This window comes from Danio rerio, chromosome 24 (genome assembly GCF_049306965.1).
Source record: "Danio rerio strain Tuebingen ecotype United States chromosome 24, GRCz12tu, whole genome shotgun sequence".
Lineage (NCBI taxonomy): Eukaryota > Metazoa > Chordata > Actinopteri > Cypriniformes > Danionidae > Danio > Danio rerio.
Window position 1 is genome coordinate 38,905,323 of NC_133199.1, and position 22,178 is coordinate 38,927,500.

Below are 22,178 nucleotides of genomic sequence, written 5' to 3' on the forward strand. Positions count from 1 at the left end.
TATATAATATAGAAAGTAGCAACGCTACCGCCACGCTACTGAGAAATGTAGTTAATCTAGTAGCTTCACTACTTGTTGCGACACTACTGCCCAACACTGGTTATCGACATTAGGTTCGGAGTTTGAATTTATCTGTAAAAATACTAAATTTAATACTACATTTAACAAGGCTCAAATAAAAGAGGGAAAAAAGTCACTTTAATTTCTGGAGTATTTAACTTTATTTATTAAAACCTTTTGTAGATTTTGGAATAACTACCTATTTAAATGCTTATATTGTTAAAAGTATTAATACAGTGAAATAAAATTCCTCATATCATGAAATAGTATTTTGTTCATACCGCACACCCCTATTTCTAAAAAAATAAAAATTTATGTTGATGACATCATGCTGCACAAATGGGAGTGTCTAAGCTTTTGGTCCAATGACATTTCACTACAAAAAATCCCTCAGACATTTACAATTTTTTTTTAAGGATTATAAGCAGTGTTTTGGGCAGCACAGTGGCTTAATGGTTAGCATTGTCGCACTACAGCAAGAAGGTTGCTGGACCAGTTGGCATTTCTGTGTGGAGTTTGCATGTTCTTCCTGTGTTGGTGTGGGTTTTCTCTGGGCGCTCCGGTTTCCCCCACAGTCCAAACACATGCGCTATAGGTGAATTGGATGAGCTAAATTGGCCATAGTGTATAAGTCTGTGTGTGAGTATGAATGTGAGAGTTTATGGGTGTTTCCCAGTACTAGGTTGCAGCTGGAAGGACATTCGCTGTGTAAAACATTTGCTGGAATAGTTGGTAGTTCTTTTCACTGTGGCGACCCCTGATAAATAAGGAACTAAGCCAAAGTAAAATGAATGAATTAAAGTATTGTTTTCACTGGTCACTTTATTATATACCTTAAATCTTTTAAAGTATTCATCTTCACTTGTGAATGGTAAATACCATTACATCCAAAGGATTTGTTGTAGAGTGAGTTTCCTGTAAAAACGTTCTCATTTGCATGCAAACATCTACGGGTGTTCTAGCAAATCTGCAATTTGACATCTGCAAATGTCACTTTAGGTGCTTTGCGAGAACGACTCCATTTCTAATCCCAGCTCTTTCTGACTAGCAGCAGCAAGTAGAAATCCACCATTAATTGCTTTATGATGTTAAATAAAACCTGTTGTCTTTCTGAAAACTATATATACAAATGCAAATATTGTGAGCTCTTCAATTTCAGTAGGAAGTTTATCAACACTGCAAATAAACCCAATTTAATGGGCTGTTTTTAGATGGATGGTTCTTTCGCAAAGCCATCTCTAATTGGAGTGGAGAATGGAGTGTTTCTATGTACAGTAATTGGGCTTTTCTTGTACTCACTGAACCATTGTAAGTAAATAAGCCTCATGTTTGTTTTTTTTTTTTGTTTTTTTTAATCCAGATCTGGTTCAGGTTCATGGAAATCCTTGAGGTCACAGCTATTCAGCTTAACTCAATTACCAAACATGCAAATTCTGACACTTTCCAAATGTCCTTTCTGCAGCCCAAAATGTCACTTATGCTTTCAAAGGCTGTTCAGTTGTTAAGAGCATAACCTTTTTTTGAAACCAGATTCTCAGATGTCCTGAATATCATCTTTTTTTATATTATGTTATCACTTGAGACTTGTAATAAGGTGTTTTCGTAAGGCTCCATTGTAATAAGCCGCTTTCTGCACTGTTAAAACTGTTTGCATAAGTCAGCAGTTATATCATATAAACAAATTTATTTACTTATTAATACTATTGTTATACCTAACCCTTTCATGCATATGATCACACTGGTGTGAACAACCTTGGCTGATCCCTAAAGCATGCAATCACACTGGTGTGATCAGAATGTTCAGAGCGCACATCAGTTGCTCAAATTCAAATCAGACGGCGCACACTGAGGCAGAAAGAGGTGTTTAGCGCTTGTTATAAATCACAATTTATTTGTGCTTTGAAACCATTAAAATAAATTTTTGTTTCAGACATTCTTGACTACAAGCAAAACATACCATTTAAGGTTTCTAAAATACACATGGATGTCTATGGAGACAGCAATAATAATTATTTTAAAATATAACTGGACGATGTGCGTTATTTATATAATATACACACTGTTTATGGTACTAGAACATTTCCTCTATTCCTCTCCCAGATAAACAGTTGCTTACCTGTATTTCAGCAGAAAATTATGAATAAACAAGACGTAATTCCAGCAGCTCGGATAGGCATACAGCTGCGATCGGAAGTTAATGTTAGGGCATTAATATTATTTATTAAATTACGCATTAATTGTATTTTATTAGCCTCTTGCCCTACCTCACCCCTAAACTCAACTTGTAATTTGTGGTCTCAGATTGTTTATAGACATAGCTGGGGAAGTTACTTCCAGAATGTTATATTTTTTATATTACTAGATTATTAATGCGCTATATCACTGCAAAAACTGCTGTAATCACATTGCTCTGGTAATATGCTAGGCCCAATCATCTATTTGTAATACGGCTGCACGATATTGAAAAATTTTTCATTGCAATATTTTTTTTCTCTGTGATAGAAGTACAATTTCACCAAATTACTTCAACAGCTCTATTTGCAAAGTCATTAGTAGGGCGAGACAGAATCTGCAGACACTTTCTGCTATTTCTGCACAGAATTTTGTAAAAATCTGCGGATTTATGGGGATTGACTTTGGGAGTATCATGACTAGAAACTTAATACATGATATAAAAAATAATACCTTTTACCAAATACAATTGGATCCACTTATATGGTAAACAAAGCAAGTCTCTCACATCTACTAAAGTACAGAAAATATTGCTTTATAAGCTAAAAAAGTACTTTACCTAGTACTAGTACTAGTACTTTATCTACTTTGATTTTAGGCCAGATCGCCCAGCCCAATTTAGATGTTCCTAGAGTGTGTATGTGAAGTTTCAGCACGAATAATGTTTTATAACTCTTTAAAACTGCCTCTTTTAGGCTTTTGTCTAAATTGTGCCAATTTGTTGACTCTCACTTTAAATTCAAATGAGATTGTTCTCTTTTTTTAAAAGAGGGCGGAGCTACAAATGCCTGTGCGTCAACATAGTGGCTGATTCAAAAACAAATCTTATGCTAATGAGGGGGAGGGGGGGGGGTTTCTCCCTCTAATGACACGTACAAAGGGAGAATGTCAATTAAAGTGTTTCTACAGACCCTTTTTATCAAATCTGATTATTAAAAAAAATAAACTTAAAACATTGTATATTTATAAGCTGGTTATATTCACTGAGTCTTGCCACACAATTGTGTTTAAACCTCCTTTATAGGTTCAAGAAACCCTCAAGTACTTTTTTGAGATTTTAACAGATTTGTGTGTGTTGAGCATCAGTTAAGACAATGTTAGCACCTGTCAGCTTTAATTGTGTGGAAAACTGAATAATTTTGACAGCTAATTTAATAAATTTCAGTTTAAAATTATTTCTGGGGCGGGATCAAAATCGGAGACATAGCACAAAACTGCAAGTGCAAAGATGACGTGTCGGTTTCTCATTATTATTCATAGCGGAGTTTTCTTATCCTATGAGAAAAGCCTGCTTCTTAGTTATTCAAGACTGCACATGTTTTCTGAAGACAAGACACAGACCTGCCAGTGCCAAGCTGTGAGACACTATGTTGATGACTGGGTGAGACCACGTCCCCCACGGCACAGTATATAGCCGTTCATAAAGGCTCTTATGTGTTTTTTTTTCATGATCTACGGGGTTTGTTGTATGTTTTTTCCCGCGATCCTGTTAGTCAAGATACAGCAAAGCTGTTTGTGTGCAGCAAGCATTTTTGTCGGGAGAGCTGTAAGAGTATGGCGGACTTTGTCTTTTATCAGTGGAGTTCGTTCACATTTAGAACACATCGCCGTGCTGCTGTGTTCGCCTAAATCCTCCAGATTACCAGCAGGGCTAATGGTTGAAATGGGCAGGGCAAGAGACCTGCTGCAGTGAGTCTGCATTCAGACCCGGGATTGAGGGAGAAGTCCTCATTTAGCGTTTATATAAACACGATTATCTTTATAATGATATAAATTGTGGTTATCTGTATATGACATTACAAATAACAAATGTAGCAGGGCATTCAATTACTGTTAATTTTTTTTTGCATTTTAACTTTGTAAACCATAAAAATCATGGTTTCTCCTTATGGTTTGTCTCATTTTGTGAGCTAACTGACAACAGATGTTCGCTCCCCTCCTTCTCCCCTGCTCTGCTGGCCACGCCCACTCTTGCTTCTCCTCGCAGAGCTCCACCCCCATTATGTTGCTTTTTTTTTTTTTTTTTTAAATTCTGAAGTAGACTTGAACTGAAAGTGTGGGGGGTTTCATGACCCTTTAAAAGTGATTTTTGCATGATAGGTCCCCTTTAAACAATGCATTTTTAAAAGAACATTAAATAAAACATGCTTCCAGTAAAAATAGATTTGCTTAGGAAGTTATATTATCATATTAGACCTCTAATAAGACTTCAGGCTTGGACTTCTGCAATATTAAAGCAGGTTGCGTAAGACAGGTAACATCAGGTACATGCAACACCCAGTTACAGAATCAAAGCCGGCAGGTATCAGGTGCACAGAGGATATCACACAGTATAGCTTCTTCTTTGTTCCTGGAGAGAAGGGTAAACTGAAATGTGTGAAAGAAGAGAGCGAGATCTAACATGTCACCCTTTGTTTTTTCTCAATCTTCAGATCTTGGCGCAGCTGAGAATGGTCTGAGGTGATTTGTGTGGGACACAGGCATCACGATTGGGGATCCCTGTGGAGAAACGCTCCAGCATTTCATCTGGATGTGAGGACCGCTCTAGTTATCCGTCTCGCACCTCCTCTGCATCCTTTCTTTTTTTATTTATTTGTCTTTTCTTTTCCTGGCTGTGAGGGGAATATGGGGGGAGCAGTCAGCGCTGGCGAGGACAACGATGATTTGATAGACAACCTGAAGGAAGCCCAATATATCCGTACGGAGCGTGTGGAGCAGGCCTTCAGAGCAATAGACCGTGGAGATTACTACCTGGAGGGATACAGAGACAATGCCTACAAGGATCTGGCTTGGAAGCATGGGAATATACATCTGTCGGCACCTTGCATCTATTCTGAAGTGATGGAGGCGCTGAAACTGCAGCAGGGCTTGTCTTTTCTAAACCTCGGCAGTGGCACTGGATACCTGAGCACCATGGTGGGCCTCATCATAGGTGAGAAACTCTCCAATACAGGATGTGGGGATTAGCTTGAAAAAAAAAAAGAAATCACAGCAGATACAGAATTTTTGTATGTAGATTGTAGATTTTTATAGTTTAATTTACTTGGATTTGTTGAAAATAAAAATAGCAATCAAAAGAAAATGAAGAAATTACAATTTAAGCTGTATAATAAATAACTTTTGTTAACACTTGAAGGGCACCTATGATGAAAATCATCTTTTGTAAGCTGTTTGGACAGAACTGTGTGCAGGTATAGTGTGTCCACCGTCATATTGAAGTGAATTAAACACAATAAGTCTCTTTTAAAAATTTCCTGATGTTAAAATAGGATCCAAATCCCTCGCATTTTGAGGCTGACCACTTCGTGACGTAGAAGTGCGGTTTCCCTGCCCACTGATTTGATTGACAACCGCGTAATAACATGCCTCCATAATAACCCGTAAAATCATATCAACAAAGCAGGACGTGCACAAAGCAACTGGGATTAAAAGACTTGTTCAGCTCTCTGTGATCTTCAATCATCATCAATGTGATCAAGGGTCACCACAGACGCGTGTCAGTACAGTTTTAAACAAAGATACTTCAATCCCGGATTGTTGACGTTAAATCAGCTTTATTTTGTACATTAACATACTGGATATCCATACAACAGTGGATATTAATCTGTATCCTTTCACATTTGCCATGCATAAACCATGCAAAGTTAAAGGCGCACGCTGTGTGTGTCCGTTTTGTGAACTTCATAACGACTTTGTAGAAAGGCTTAAATTAACTCCACAACAAATACATCAAATAATTATTGGGAAAGTCCTTACTGTAGTATTTCTAACAAACATTACATGAGATCTGCTTTCTTCATGTCACTGTGTGGTTTATTTGATGCAGCCGAGGTGGAAATTGAGGCCCCGTTTACACTAATATGTTTTAGTTTGAAAACGCATAAGTTTTGCTACGATTACGTCATTCGTCCACATTACGCCGAAGTTTTCGAGCACTGAAAACGGAGCGTTTTGGAATCGCTGAAGAAGCTGTTTTCATTCTAAAACGCTGCCTCTCCGTCACTGTGGAAGGGGGAAAACAGAGACATCTGAAAACGGAGGCGGTGCTGCAGACATTCACCTATCTGATTGGAACTTTTCCTCAATATTTAGTAGCCCACACACAGTCCTGCATCCTGTCCTTGTAAGTTCACACTTCACAAGTTTGATATGGAAAACAGACTCCCGAGGACATGTCGGTAAATCTTCAAAGCGAACAGTGTACTTTATAACCTTATTCACATCATGCTGGCTTCGTTGTTTCACTATCTTAACAATAAAATGAAAACATGATTTAAGGAACTGCTATTTTCATTTCGACATTACAACTTAACAGACAGCAGAAATGTTGAGGCGTCGTGCTGCATATATGAGAGTCATCTTTACTCTATGCATATTTATAACAAAATGGAGCCTATAACATCACTGCCTCTTTTCACTTTCATTGAAAATACGAAACATACCCTCTCTTTTGCTCAATATCAGTTTTAATAATCAGTAATGGTGAAGAAGATTTTATTCTCTCTGTATGAAGTATTTTCTAAGTGTAAAGCAGTTAATTTTCTCTTCACAAAATGTATGTAGTGTTTGCAGCAAACATGCCATCCTGTGTTAAAAATACAGTGATATGTCTGTGTAAGATGAGTATGCCTGCACAGGAGCAACACTAGGAGAAGGCTGAATGACTGATTGTGTAGAATAACTGAATATGTAAAGCACTGATTATATATGTTAAATAGTTGTATGAAGCTATATGTTTCAGAAGTTAGAATGAGTAACATATTATCAAGTTATTATCCTATCATAACAATGTATGTAAACACTTAGTTCCTTTGCATAAGTTGCATCTATACTTTGCTGACATAGACCTGTAACATCTCTGTTGACATGAGCTAGTGGGCTGAGAGCCAATAATAGCAGGACCCCTTAGACTAGAAAACCTATTCAAAAATGGTCAAAAGTTAAAAAGAGACACATAGGGGTGTGTCAAAAACATAAATAAAGGAGAAGGAGCAGGAGAGACTTTAGGAAGGTGTCCAGGAGAGACTTCAGAATGCTCTGGGGTCTGCTCTGCTCTTTCTCGGCTTTATTATGGAGAATAAAGTCTATTTTCTGATATTCAAAACCTCCGGTCTGATAATTTGTAATTGATGAGACGTCAAAATTTACGACAATGGCCATTATAAAAGTATAAAGTATATTAAGTTTAGACATTATCGAAAATAAAGGCAAACAATCAGTCAATATACAGAATGTACGTGTTTACATTAATTGTTATTAACTTATCTTTGCGCTCAGCCAAAACACGTTACCTGAGAACAAGTAATAGATTCAAAAGACCAAAGTTGGGGAATATTTCGTCAGACATAGACAACAGGATGAATTAAATATCACGTTTAACAAATATAGTGAGATTAGATCCAGCTTTAGATCCTTGATGAACACTCCGATGAGCACAGCTCTCATCTGGCTAGATATGCTGCAGCGCATGCCAGTGTGTGTGTGTGTGTGTGTGTGTGTGTGGTCACGTGATGTGTGTTTTCAGTGAAGACCTTTTTCTTACTAAATAAATGAGCTTTCAGGCCTGTTAGAGGAAGTGATCCTTTAAGGCGAGACACTGCAGGCCAAAAAAATAGTTTTTTTTTTTAAGTACTTGTCAATTCTCCATGTACATATCACCCCTGGGCATCTTCTTTAATGTGCGCTCGCATTGACAGTTTTACGATTAAGCGCCTCTAAGTGCTGTTTACTGTAACTTCAGCGGCTCCGTGCACTTGAACAAAAGTGGCAAATTTGATTGGTGGAGAAGGACAAAAAAACAAGCATGAGGCTTTTCCTTAAAAATGATGCTTTTATGACTGAGTTTTTGTGCAGTAGTGTGCGCGGTCACATTGGCGCCCTTTATTTAGTCACAAGAAGGTAAGTGTTGTCGAAAAACGCAAGCAAAAAGCATCCCAGTGTGAACAGGCCTTAACCCTTTCAGGCTCAAATAAATTTTTAGAAACAGGAAAAATCTGATATTTGGGGAAAATTATCATATGGCGTAATCCTGACTTTTTTTTAGAGACCTTCACATGTGAGGCGTTCTGGGATGTTGCAGATTTGCAACATTGGCTCAGTGTGGTAATTAGACACGGACGACTGAATATGATATGAAAAATAATTTTTTATGTACTTTTCAAACAATGTAACAAATTGCTTTTCAGTGGCAGAACAACAACAAAAACAATATGGGATCCAAATCCAATATCTCAAATCCTCATTGAGTTGGTCATGTTTCCCAGTCACTTTGTCATGTGGTACTCCAAGAACCTTTTTTTTGTGTGTCATCTGGTGAGCAAGTGGGGAAACTGTTTGTTGCAAATGGACGACCAAGTCCTGCAGTGGTACTTCTGAGTAAAACAAACTCATAAAATATGTATCTGGAGTAATGAGGTAGTTAATTTTTAACTGTTGCAAATCTGCAACGCCTGCCTTGAAAGGGTTAAGGGTTAACATTTAAAACGATCATTCAAAGTTTCTTTTCAAAGAATAAAACAAGTCTCAGATTAAAAACAAAATTGTGAAAATACACGATCCTTCAGAATCATTCTAATATACTCATTTGCTGCTGAAGAAACATTTTTGATTATTGCAGTGTTGGAAGACTAAAGTTGTGCTGCTTCGTTTTTCTTTCAGATGTTTTTGAAGATGAACGCCATGGCACATTTTCATCAAAATAGTTTTGCTCGTCACTGGAAACATCTGGTAATATCTTGAGGCTTGATCATTTTTCATCTTTATTTCCAGGTCCATTTGGAGTAAATCATGGCGTGGAGCTTCACAAGGATGTTGTGGAGTACGCAAACGAAAGACTCGATGACTTCATCAAAAACAGCGACAGCTTTGACAGGCATGTTTAAGTTTTATTTCGCATTGTGTTGCTGTAGATTTTATTGTAAAATATAACAACTCTACTTGAAGTATAAGTACTATTGCAAAAAAATATGTTTTTTAGGCATGAAATAGTTAATAGGTGATTCATGGGTATCATGGGTCTGTTTCTACCTGGTTTGACCGTGTTCATAATATATACACGTTAGGGGTGGGCGATGTTGACATCGTACGATGTCTAATGTAAAACATTGCGATGGATGATGGCATTGTCGTAAGCGGCGGTGAATTAATTATTTATGGAAATTTAATTCATGACAAATTAATTATTTATAGCCTACTGTTTCAACTACCTGACCCGCATGGTCTTTGTTTTACCCATAACCAACTCATAAATAAATAAAGTTAAGTTACACACAAATTACCACCTGCCAGTCACTTTTTTCGCAGGACTCTAGCATGAATAGGCAGAGTGATCTGTGTCGTTATAATGGCGTCGACAAACTTGGTTGGTAAAAAAGGTGCACAACCAACAGGAACCAGCCAAAAGTTTCTGAGGTTTTCGCTAAAACTACTAAGTACAAGTGTGAAAGCGAAAGATTGAACCAGTGTACTGACGCTGTGACACATTACCAGATAGATTCAAAAGACGTAAAGTCATTAGATAGAGACGAAATTAATTAAATATCACAATTAACAACTAAAGTGAGACGCAATCCAGTGGTAAATCCTTGATAAATGACAGAGTTTGAGTTTGTATGTATGTGTGTGTGTGTGTGTGTGTGTGTGTGTGTGTGTGTGTGTGTGTGTGTGTGTGTGTGTGTGTGTGTGTGTGTGTGTGTCTGTGTGTGTGTGTGTGTGTCTGTGTGTCTGTGTGTCTGTGTCTGTGTGTGTGTGTCTGTGTGTGTGTGTCTGTGTCTGTGTCTGTCTGTGTGTGTGTAAGGTCACGTGATGTTTGTTTTCACCTCCTATATTGTTAATGGAGAGCTGTTCAGATATGCTATATGAAACGCCAGTGTGGACGGTGATTGTTTTCGTTTTAAGATGTCATTATAAGACTTGTTAATGTAAACAGGGCCTGTGTGTGTGTGTGTGTGTGTGTTTGTGTGTTTTTCACGATTGGGTTGCTGCTGCACTAATGCTACTGACTAATTAACCTAGTAAGTCTTTGAATTGGACTTGAAGTTAAATATCTTGCAAAATGACTTGTAGCATTTTATGTAGGTGGTTCATTCCGCTGTGGCGACCCCAGATTAATAAAGGGACCAAGCCGAAAAGAAAATGAATAAATGAATGAATGTTATCATGACAAAGACTATATATATACAGTTCTTAGCAAACTGAGTACACCCCATTTTGAATATTTTTACATTTATATTTATATTGTGAATATAGGCAATGTATTTTGGTGTATTTAAACAAAACATATTAATTAAACAGATATATTCATTCAATTAATTTATTGTCTTGTCAGCTTAGTCCCTTTATTAATCCGGGGTCGCCACAGCGGAGTGAACCGCCAACTTATCCAGCAAGTTTTTACGCAGCGGATAAGCCGCTTCCCTTCCAGCCGCAACCCATCTATGGGAAACATCCACACACCCACTCATACTCTACGGACAATTTAGCCTACCCAATTCACCTGTACCACATGTCTTTGGACTGTGGGGGAAACCGGAGCACCCGGAGGAAGTCCACGCGAATGCAGGGAGAACATGCAAACTCCACGCTGAAATGCCAACTGAGCCAAGGCTCGACCCAGCGACCTTCTTGCTGTGAGGCGGCAGCACTACCTACTGCGCCACTGCCTCGCCCTAAACAGATATATTTATTAAAATAATATTTAGTCACCAAACATATTTAGAAATGGAAAGATAAGAAAATTAAATGTAAGTAAAATATTGAGAAAAAATAAATTATAACCTACAAAATTTCAAAAAAATTTATTTATTTATTTATGTTTTGCTTCTCTTGATTTTTCCTCCTTTTTCAAATTTGTATTTAATATTTGTCCATAACATATAAATTTGTCTGTACTATTGTTTTGAACTGTTATCATAAGTTATTTATTTATTTTAGATTAGCTCCAGATTTGGCTTCAGTACTGACTAATCTAAAGCATATGCACGAATATAATTTTGTATGTCTTCCTATTAAAAATATGAATTTAAAAGATAGATTTGAGAGGGTTTCCTAGAGATGGGTTGTGGCTGGCAGGGCATCCACTGCGTAAAAACTTTCTGGATAAGTTGGCGGTTCATTCCGCTGTGGCGACCCCAGATTAATAAAGGGACTAAGCCGACAAGAAAATGAATGAATGAATGATTTGTGAGCGGTGTACTTAGATATGCTGAGCACTATATATATATATATATATATATATATATATATATATATATATATATATATATCCTCAATATGTAGGTCAGAGTTTATTTTCTGTCACGTAATAGTAATAGCACACTGCTTTTCATATATAATACGAGTTAACATCAAGGCCCATGGCATAAACAGAGAAGAGCACTGAACAAACCACCTGCCAATAAAATAGCAGCGCGCTAACAACAGCCTAACATTATGTTGTTGAGTTCTGCATGGGCAAGCACACTCACATGTCCTTCAGAAATTCTAAGAATCCTTTTTATTTACCCATGAATTAAAAAAAACAGCAATTTCCCTTGTATTTAACATCTAGAAATACAAGGGAAATTCTATAGTCTCTTATTTTAATCCTTGGGTAAAGGAATATTTCACACTTATAATTCAGAAGCAGGGTTAATATTAGATATTAAACCCTGCTACGATGCATTTTGGCAAACTTCATACAGTGAAACCATGCATTATCTGCCATACTATGCTAAAAACGCAAACACATGCCTTATTCACATGCTTGGGAAATTCAAACAATGTATTTAAAGGGGAAGTTCACCACAAAAATATAATCTGTCATTATTTGAAGAGTTCAAATGCAAAAACCTCTAAGTGCCGTCTGAAATCTTTTTCTAAAATGAGCATTTTTTTTCCAGCTCTTATTTCTAGGTTTATTGCTTTTCCCTTTATGGCAAAGAGTAGGTTATTTCCACTGCCTTTAACATGAAATAATGGAATATACATGCAAGAAGAATTCAATGCCAGGAGAAATCTGATTTTAAGTATTGGCATAAGTCCATCTGTGTTTGTATTTGCTTAGAGTATTTACTGAATGAGCTCTGTGCTATGTCCAGCAGATCACACTATTTGTGTCTTTTTCTTTCTTTTTTTGTTCCTTTCTAAGCCTGTTTTAACACATTTTAATCTGTTTTTATTCATTTATAATCTTTGTTTCTTTTATTATTATTATATGTTATTATGTCATTTCATATTATTACTATTTGTTGCTATTTATAAGACTTTTTAAATACTTTGTTTTTATTTTGAATTACCATTGTGTATGAAGTGTGATATACGCTGTAAAACAATGAATGACAAAAAGGTCAAGATCAACAAATCATTTTGTTGCTTTAACTTCTTTTAATAAGTAGATCAGGTTTCAACTAATTTTATTAGGTTATAAAAAGTTTAACTTAATATTTTTGTTGGGATGTGCAATTCAGCAAAAATAATTATCACGATATTATGTTTTATATCATTTGACATCAATAATTTAATAATAATTTACAATCCAGTATGGTATATTAGCAGGGCTTTACATTAACACCCGCCAAATGCGGGTAGATTTCGGCAGTGGTGGGTAAGACAGACACTCCCACTAGCCACTTTGGCTGGTTGAAAATAATTTTCCCAGATAATAATTCTTATAAGTAGGGTTTGACAATAAGGATGGTCCAATATGCATGCACAGGCGATCGAGAAGCAACACGACTGACAAAAATAATTGCGTTCGCAACTTCGCGCAAGCAAAGCAGGTGAAAACTGAATGAGAGGATCATCACTGTGTTTGTATGCGATCGATTCTCTTTCGAATAGACCGAACAAAAAGGGAGAAACATGCACCTACAGTCTTGCTGCTTTCAAGAGTTCTAGAATTGACTTGTAAGCAGCGCCAGTTGCTTTCGATTTAACCATTCTTTGAACAGATTATTAATGGGTCTATCATTAAACGTGTGTGTGTGATCATCCTTTCATTATCACACAGTATGTTTATACCTGCTTTCTTTTGCATTAATATGATTAATTTTTTTTTGTTTGTTTTACAAAAACATTGCTTCAATGGGAGTATAACTCCTTATTTATCTTTAGTGAACTGGTGATCTGGGACCTTTAGCCAGGACACATGACTGTGCATATGTTTTGTTAAATAAAAAGTATAGTATTCAGCTTTATTTGGCTTGTTTTGACACGTTTAAAATTTGTGGCTAAGAAATAATTTACTGTTTATTTATGTTGTGGTCAGAGCTAAATTTAGTAAATCCTTCATTTTGGGCTTTAAAAATTATGAAAACTAATTGTAATATATGAAACCCTGACCCATTTGCTCATGATTATTGAGCAAGCTCATACACGACACACAAAAAGTGAAATGAATGAGGAGGCATGTAGAGATAATGCAACCTAAACCAAGTAATTTCAGCATGTCAAGGTCATACTTATGTGTTTAAAAAATATTTTCCCAACAATAAAATTGTGGTTTGTGAAAATGGCGAGTGGCTAGTAATGTTGGAAAACTACTAGCCACAGTGGCTGGTGATCAAAAAAGTTAATGTTAAGCCCTGTATATTAGGATTTTTAATATTCATTTAAACGCTTTATTTTAGTTTAACCACATTACTAAGGCAATAGTTTTAATAGTCAAAAACAAAAATTGTAACTAAAATAACTCATCTCTTATGTCTTATAATAAAATAACCATAAGTGTTAAAGAGACCTAAATTTGATGAATAAAATGTTAGTAAAGATGTAAAGATGTAAGTAAAGAACTTTTATTGTCGTTGTTGTACAACGAAATTTGTTTGGTAACTCACAGAGACCAGCAGCAATAAAAAAGAGAGAAAACAAACAATAGACATAATACTAAAAATATAAGATGTAAGATAAAATATACTAAATGTAATAAGTCACAGTATTTACAATATGGCAAATGAGTGCAAACATGAATATCCATAAAGTGTCTTTGTGCATTAGCAGCAGAACATCAGGAAGGTAGGGAGTGAGGGAGGGGAGGGGAGGGGATGACTGTTAATGTGTACAAAGTGTGTGAAATGGTAAGAAGTAGAAGTAGATCAACATCTGTAAGGTGTCAATAATAATGCTACAGTAAACCTCAAACTCTGTAAACAAAACAAGTTATGATAATCAAATCTGAGCTTTTAAGTAAAAACAAGTTATGATAATCAAATCTGAGCTTTTAAGTAAAGGAACTAACCATCATTTTTCAAACACAAATAGCAACAAGTTGAATGACTACATTATCCATATGCTACAAAATCTTTCAGATGGAGAGCTTGTGGCTGGGATGCACAAAAAAGAAACCAAAAAAAACACTCTGGCGACATCCTTACATCTTTTTTTATTTACAATCTCCTTACTGCTACTAGCCACGGCACTCATTTTCGCGTTTGTTGTTATTCTGACCTGGGGTCCATTCTTCGTATGTGGATTACTCAGTTAGCTGGATTTGGTTATTGACGATTTGACACATTCCAGGATCGTTTCGTTCTTCAAAACTGATCCGAGAGTTGTTGTCATAGCAACAGTTCTGGTAGCTCAAACCTGGTCAGGAGCAGGTTCAATTCATATAAACAGGATTAGTTTGGGTCAGTTCAAGCTAAGAAAATACTTAAAGTATGTACCTAATGCTGATTTTTTCTTACAGTAATAGATATATACACTTGGGTGACTATTTTTAACTATATATACACTGCAAAAAATGCTTTTCTTACTTAGATTTTTTGTCTTGTTTCTAGTCCAAATATCTAAAATGTCTTAAATCAAGAAGCATTTTCTAGACAAGCAAAACATATTGTCTTGTTTTAAGAAATAATGTGTCAAAATTAGGCAAGTTTTTTCTTAAATCAAGCTAAATAATCAGCCAATGGGGTAAGCAAAGTAATCTTATCACAAATCGAAAAACAAGATTATTTTGCTTACCCCATTGGCAGATTATTTTGCTTGATTTGAGGAAAAACTCACTTCATTTTGGCATATTATTTCTTAAAACAAGACAATATGTTTTTCTTGTCTAGAAAATGCTTCAGGATTTAAGAATTTGTAGATATTTGTTTTTGTATAATGTTATTATTATTAGCAGTGTTATTCATCATATCCATATTTATATTTGTTTTATTAAAAACAAGCTTAGATTTGCCCACCTGTCAGGTTTTAGACCATATGGGGCACAGCATGTGTTTTAGGATATAACTCAGGTTTTTGAACACTCTTGGTTATTATTGTTCATTTATTCGTTTGCTGGAAATTAGAACTGAATTTAGAAATAGTTTTGAAACGAATATTTGCGCTTAACAAACGCAATTAATTACTTATAGACTAATTGATGTCTGTGCGTAAAGGTTTCCCTATCCAAGAGCGAAAGTGAAAGTAGATCCATTATCTCTCATTCTCACGCAGTAGATGCTCTGTTTAACAGTTTTCTGTAAAAAAAAAAAAAAAAAACTGTTAACTGTTTACTGTTTGCTAGTGAAATGCTCAGTTTTTCCACTTAGACTTACTTTACGTCCTGTAAATAGCGAATGCGCTTTTGGCGCGACTCAGCTGGCTCTTAAAGGGAATGGGAGATGAGACTCTAATTGTTTTTTTCTCAAAACACACCTATAACTCATTAAGAAAATAAACTCAACCCTTTTAGACCATGCGCCATGACGCAAAGCGGATTTTCCCGTCCTTAAATTAGCAAAAATGCGTTCTGACACGTCCTGAAAGCGTTTGCGCCCTGCGTTTTGCGCTCTACGCATGGACCGTCAAAATAGAGCCCATCGACTTCAAATGAAGTGACGGAGGCTCAACATTACTGATTAATCAACTGTTACGAAACACCCACTTCTATGGACTTTTTAACAGCATCAGGGCTTTGTCTGATACGTCAAGACAACTGTTTCTCCTGACCTCAATAATGATGCATGACGAAAACAGATGTTTGCAAGCAGTGAATGTATGTGTGTGTCCAGTCCTCAAGTAAAATGTGTGTGTGTGTGTGACCCAGCAGTTGTGTGTGTGTGGCAGGTGTGTAGCGCACAGCAGACCGCAGAGATCTGACATTCACTTCTAGTATTTTATTCACTGAGAGTTTATCTAATGCTACCGTATGGAAGATTAATAGGGCAGGCTTGACTAAATCAAAGTTAACCACAGATCTGCGGCAGCATTAATGTGGCTCGCTTCAGAACATTTCGTCACCTTGGAATTATAAGGTTCTATCTGCATTCTAAATGATTGCAAGATAGTAGGTTGTTGCATTCCATATAGCAAACGACATGTGTGTATCAGTTCTCTTTCATACATTAACATGACAGAGACCCTAAATGTACTCTAATTGTAAATGATCAAAGTTCTCTTAAATTGGGAAAGTGGAGTAAATAAACCATGGTAAATCCAGATAGAACCTTCTAATTTTGAAGTCGTTTTCCGCTTGGAATTATAGGGTTCTGCCTGGTACATCAGTGGTTCTCAAACTGTGGTACGTGTACCACTAGTGGTACGCAGACTTCCTTCTAGTGGTACGTGGAGGAATCGCTGAATAATTAAAGTAAGAAAATGAAAACACTTTTAATGCATACGATAACACCGATGTGATCAGTAAATTGATTTTAATAGGCTAAACCTTTTATTTTATTTTCAATTTTCTAATGTTTGTTATGTATTCTATCATTTGAAGCTGATTTCCTCCCCATATTTGTAATGGTTTTTGGGGGCGTATGCATATTTTTATTTCCCAATGTTGAAAGCTGGGTTAAATCACTTTTCTGACACACATAGCCTACTCTAACTTGCAGTAAGCAGATTTCATTTCTAATTTTCAATATGTAAATATAAATCAGATATTTAAAATACAAGGAATGTTTAGATATCAAAGATATACAAATAAGTCATATATAACATGTACTATACATTTCAAAATTTATCAAAAAGAGTTTACATATGAATATGATGATATTTATGAAGTCCAAGGAATATTTTCAGGTTTTGATGAATAGGCTACTATATAATAATTCTTTACATTTAAGCACAGCAGTTTTTTTTGTTTACTTTAAGAACAGTGCCATTTTTAATTAACTTTCAAAAGCACGCATTGATGTTTTATTTATTTCTAATGTTATAGTTAATGTTCAAACTATTAATGATGTTAAAAGTGGCTGACAATAATAAACATTCATAACAATAGGAATTAATCTGCCACGTTTTTGAACTGTACAGAGCTGTAGCTGCTTAATTAAGCCTAATAAGCTGCTCTGTTTTTCAATACTGGTCATTATGGTGGAACTTGGAGAGACCATTTTTTTCTGAGGTGGTACTTGGTTAAATAAGTTTGAGAACCACTGTGGTAGACATTAAGCATTACTTTTCAAGAAATACAATAAAAATATATATAATTTAGTGTTGTAACAATATGTTGATGCTTAAGCAATTTTGCTTTCTATAACATTTATTTATAAAATTTAGCTTTCTATAACATTTATTTCATGTTTTAGGATGATTTTTTTTTTCAAATGAAGTATACAAGGCTGTGCTAAATATTTTATCCAATGCAGCTGTTATTCATTCAATCATTTTTATTTTTTTGGCTTAGTCCCTGTATTAATCCGGGGTCGCCACAGAGGAATGAACCGCCAACTTATCCAGCTCGTTTTTTTTTTTTTATACGCAGCGGATGCCTTTCCAGCTGCAACCCATGTCTGGAAAACATCCACACACACTCAGTCACACTCATACACTACGAACATATGTTGCCTTTCTGGTCTTTCCCGCTGTTAATGGAGCAGTCCGGCGAAACGATAAAGAACGCTGATCCTGATTGGTCCTCGTGCGTGCATTAAAATGCTGATTGGCTAACAGAAAGAACCTTATAGAGCCAAGCTAAAGTTCAACTGTGTAGATAAACCGTTTTTCTTTTTTAAATAAAAAGTCTTAAAATGTGAACAACTTATAAAAAAAAACATCCCATAATGTAAATATGTTATGATTTAATAAGAATATGTAAATAATTAAATATTGACAAAATTGTCAGATAGAACCTTATGATTCTAAGGTGACAATTTGTCAATTACTGTATTACAGTGGAATGAACCGCCAACTATTCCAGCATATGTTTTACGCAGCAGATGTGCTTTCAGCCGCAAGCTACTGCTGGGAAACACCCATACACACTCATTTACACACGCACTCGTACACTACAGCCAATTTAGTTTATCCACTTCATCTATAGCACATGTGTTTGGACTGTGGGGGAAACCGCAGCACCCAGAGGAAACCCACGCCAACACGGGCAGAACATGCAAACTCCACACAGAAATACCAACCAGCCCAGCTGGGACTCGAACCAGCGACCTTCTTGCTTTGAGGCCACAGTCTTAACCACTGAGCAACCGTGTCACCCTGTATGGAAGGCAAACGGGACCAAAAGATTTTGTGTTTATTTTTATCCCTCATTGCTTCCCCTAAATTCTTACTGTTACAGTCTAAACCAGTGTTTGCCAAACCTTTTGAAAGCCTACATGCTGTTGTAGTGCTTTCCCCCCCCATGGCAGCCCAACTCAATTAAACTAAATGTACATGCATAAATGTATAAAATTAAATCCAAACAAGCAAACAACAAATGATGCATAAACAGCAGCATGAATTCATAATGAATGCATCACAGCAGGAGCAATATGAGGTCAAACAACCCATTCACATGAATCATCTGTTTATACCACTGGATGACGCATGTCAACAGACTGATTTGAACTGTTTACTGTATGTGGGAATCTTTAGAAAGCACAGTAAAAAAACTGATACATAACTCTTTGAAGAAACAACTTGTATACAGTTAAAGTCACGCTTATTATTCTTTTCTTTTTCAAATATTTCCCAAATGGTGTTTAACAGAGCAAGGAAATTTTCACAGTATGTCTGATAATATTTTTCCTTCTGGAGAAAGTCCTATTTGTTTTATTTCACTAGAATAAAAGCAGTTTTATATATTTTTAAATCATTTAAAGGTTAAAATTATTAGCCATTTTAAGCAATTTTTTTATGTATTGTCTACAGAACAAACCACTGTTATACAGTAATTTGCCTAATTACCCTATAATAATAATAATAATAATAATAATAATAATAATTCCTTACATTTAGTGCTTTTCTAGACACTCAAAGCACTTTACACATTGGTGGGGGGGTCTTATCATCCACCACCAGTGCGCAGCATCCACCTGGATGACGCGGCGGAAGCCATTTTGGGCCAGACCACACAACAGCTGATTGGTGGAGAGGAGACAGAGTGATGAAGCCAATTATGATATAGGGAGGGTTAGGTGGCCATGGTGGACAGGGGCCAGTGGGCAGATTTGGCCAGGATGCCAGGGTTAAACCCCTACTCCTTTTCGGAGGACATCCTGGGATTTTAATGACAACACTGAGTCAGGACCTCGGTTTAACGTCTTAGCTGAAAGACGGCGCTCACTGAGCAGTGTAGAGTCCCCGTAACTATACTGGGGCATTAGGACCCACACAGACCACAGGTTGGGCGCCCCCTAATGGCTTCACTAAGACCATTTGAGGTGGAGCGTGAGCCTACAGACACCTGCAGCATTTTGCTTAGACAGGCTTTTCTATGGGAGAAACGCTTAATACTTTATCACCTGTGACTCGTTTGGGCTCTGTACACATGTGCTTGGTTGTACACTGTCAATAAAGTGTTTAGACTTTTAAAAACACTGTTGTAATACATTGAGCCACTAAGCATTGTTCTTATGACGTTTTTCAACAGGAGGAAAACGCAAATTACTTCCAAACACTTCAGATATAATCTGACAGATTCTGGAGTGCTTTACAGCTCTAAATATAAATGATCTTAAATAAAACAAATGCATTTTTAGATATGATATATAAGTATATAATTTCACTCACCTGGGAAACGGAGGCCACGTGAATGGTTTGTGAGCACAATTAAGTGCACATAGCATGCTATATCATCTGATAATTATAAGAAATAATTTCAAAAGGCAACTGACTGTGTAAAGCCACATAAACAACACAAAAATACGATGTATTTGCCGAGTTCAGCAGCTAATCTGCCGGAGTCAGCTCAATTGGCCACGCCCTTAATTATGCAGACTTAATATAACCTAATATAAATGAAACGAATGAGTTATAAAAAATTCACCCCCCTCACAGTTGTCATGAAGGGTGATATTAGCTATACGAACCAAAATTGTTCTTTGTACCAGGATGTAAACACCTTTTTTCTGCTGTAAAATTGGCCATTCTAACAGTGGGCTCCATATCGAGCCAGGACTAGCGGAACTTCGATGAATTGCAGCTTCAGTTACTTCGTATTGTCTTCCCGAGGGAGAGCGGCAGGTTGCCGCTTGGTTTGGATGTGTAACAAAGATTAACTGTATTTATTTATTTATTCAAAAATGTTTTTCTTATTTTACATTTTTTTTTGCCTTGTTTCTAGTCCTAATATCTACATTTCAAAGCAAAAACACGATTTTTTACTCACTCCATTGGCAGATATTTTAGCTTGTTTTAAGGAAAACCTCTTAATTTTAACGTATTTCTTCTGAAGTTAAGATGTGTCGACTAGAAACATGCAAAAGTAAAGTAAGAAAAGCATAATATGCATTGTGATTATTTAACTTCTGTACATGAACACTGTTAGACTCGCCAGAAAACTGCCAAATAGTGCTATTTAAAGGTTCAGGACACCCTGGAGAACTTTTTTTTAATATTAACAGATGTGTGTGTGTTGAGCATTAGTTAAGACAATGTTAGCACCTGTCTGCTTTAATTGTGGGGAAAACTGAGCTTTTGTCAGCTAATTTCAGCTTCCGGGTTTAAAATGATTTTTGGGGCGGGATCAAAATCGCCGACGTTGCGCAGTACTGCAAGTGCAATGATGACGCGTCGGTTTCTCATTATTTTTCATAGCGGAGTTTTCTTATCCTATGAGAAGAGCCGGCTGCTTAATTATTCATGAGAGCACGTGCTTTCCGAAGGCAGACCTGCCAGTTTCAAGCAAGCTGTGAGACACAGACCAACGGCACGTAGCCGTTCATGAAGGCTCGTATGTGTTTGTTTCCATGATCCACGGTGTTTGTTGCATGTTTTTTCCCCGCGATCCTGTCTGGGCTTATCATACAGCAAAGCTGTGTGTGTGCTGCAAGCATTTTTGTCGGGAGAGCAGCACGAGAATTGAAGAATGGCGGACGTTGACTTTTATCAGGAGTTCGTTCACATTCAGACACATCGCCGTGCTGCTGTGTTTGCCTAAATCCTCTAAATTACCAGCAGAGCTAATGGTTAAAATAGACAGGTCAGGAGACCTGCTGCACTGAGTCTGCATTCAAGATCTATAATTTAGACACAGGGATCGAGAAAGAATCCTCATTTATAGTGTTTACATGAACACACTTATCTTTATAATGATATAAATTGTGGTTATGTGTATATGAAATTACGAATAACAAATGTAGCAGGGCATTAAATTACTGTTTATTTCTTTGCATTTTAACTTTGTGAAGTATAAACTCATGCTTCTTCTTACGGTTTGTGTCTCAGTTTGTGGCCACGCCCACTTCTGCCCTATGCTCGCGGAGCTCCACGCCCATTAATATTGCATCTTTTGAAAAAATTCTGAAGTAGACTTTAACCGAAAGTGGGGGGTGTCATAGCCCTTTAAACCATCTTCTGAAACTGTATTTATATCGCAATATCTATTGCAGAAAAATAAAATATCGCAATATCAGATTTCTCTAACATCGTGCAGCCCTATCAGAAGGTTTTGTGAAAAACAAGCACTATAAAACGTAGCAATTGTTCTGCAGACATTCAGGAGTTTAATCTTCTACGTGTGCTTTCAGGTTTGAGTTCTGCGA

General features: G+C 36.5%; 2 protein-coding genes across 6 annotated transcripts in view; one reads left to right on the forward strand and one right to left on the reverse strand.

Annotated features, from left to right (window-relative positions):
• pcmtd1 (protein-L-isoaspartate (D-aspartate) O-methyltransferase domain containing 1) overlaps positions 1 to 22,178 on the forward strand; it is a 39,091-nt gene that overhangs the window by 11,411 nt on the left and 5,502 nt on the right. For 4 of the 5 annotated variants that reach the window (XM_073940034.1, XM_073940033.1, XM_073940032.1 and 1 more), the window contains 3 exons: positions 4,725 to 5,224; positions 9,061 to 9,163; positions 22,164 to 22,178. The exon at positions 22,164 to 22,178 is cut by the window's right edge and continues 157 nt beyond it. In XM_073940034.1, coding sequence (XP_073796135.1) covers positions 4,918 to 5,224; positions 9,061 to 9,163; positions 22,164 to 22,178 — 425 coding nt within the window. In that variant the 5' untranslated portion in view covers positions 4,725 to 4,917. The remainder of the gene's footprint in view (positions 1 to 4,724; positions 5,225 to 9,060; positions 9,164 to 22,163) is intronic. The other variant, NM_001030067.3, reaches the window with a different exon arrangement.
• sntg1 (syntrophin, gamma 1) overlaps positions 4,900 to 22,178 on the reverse strand; it is a 169,979-nt gene continuing 152,700 nt past the window's right edge. The window contains exon 20 of the mRNA XM_073941012.1: positions 4,900 to 5,259. The gene's annotated coding sequence lies outside the window, so the exon portion shown is untranslated. The remainder of the gene's footprint in view (positions 5,260 to 22,178) is intronic.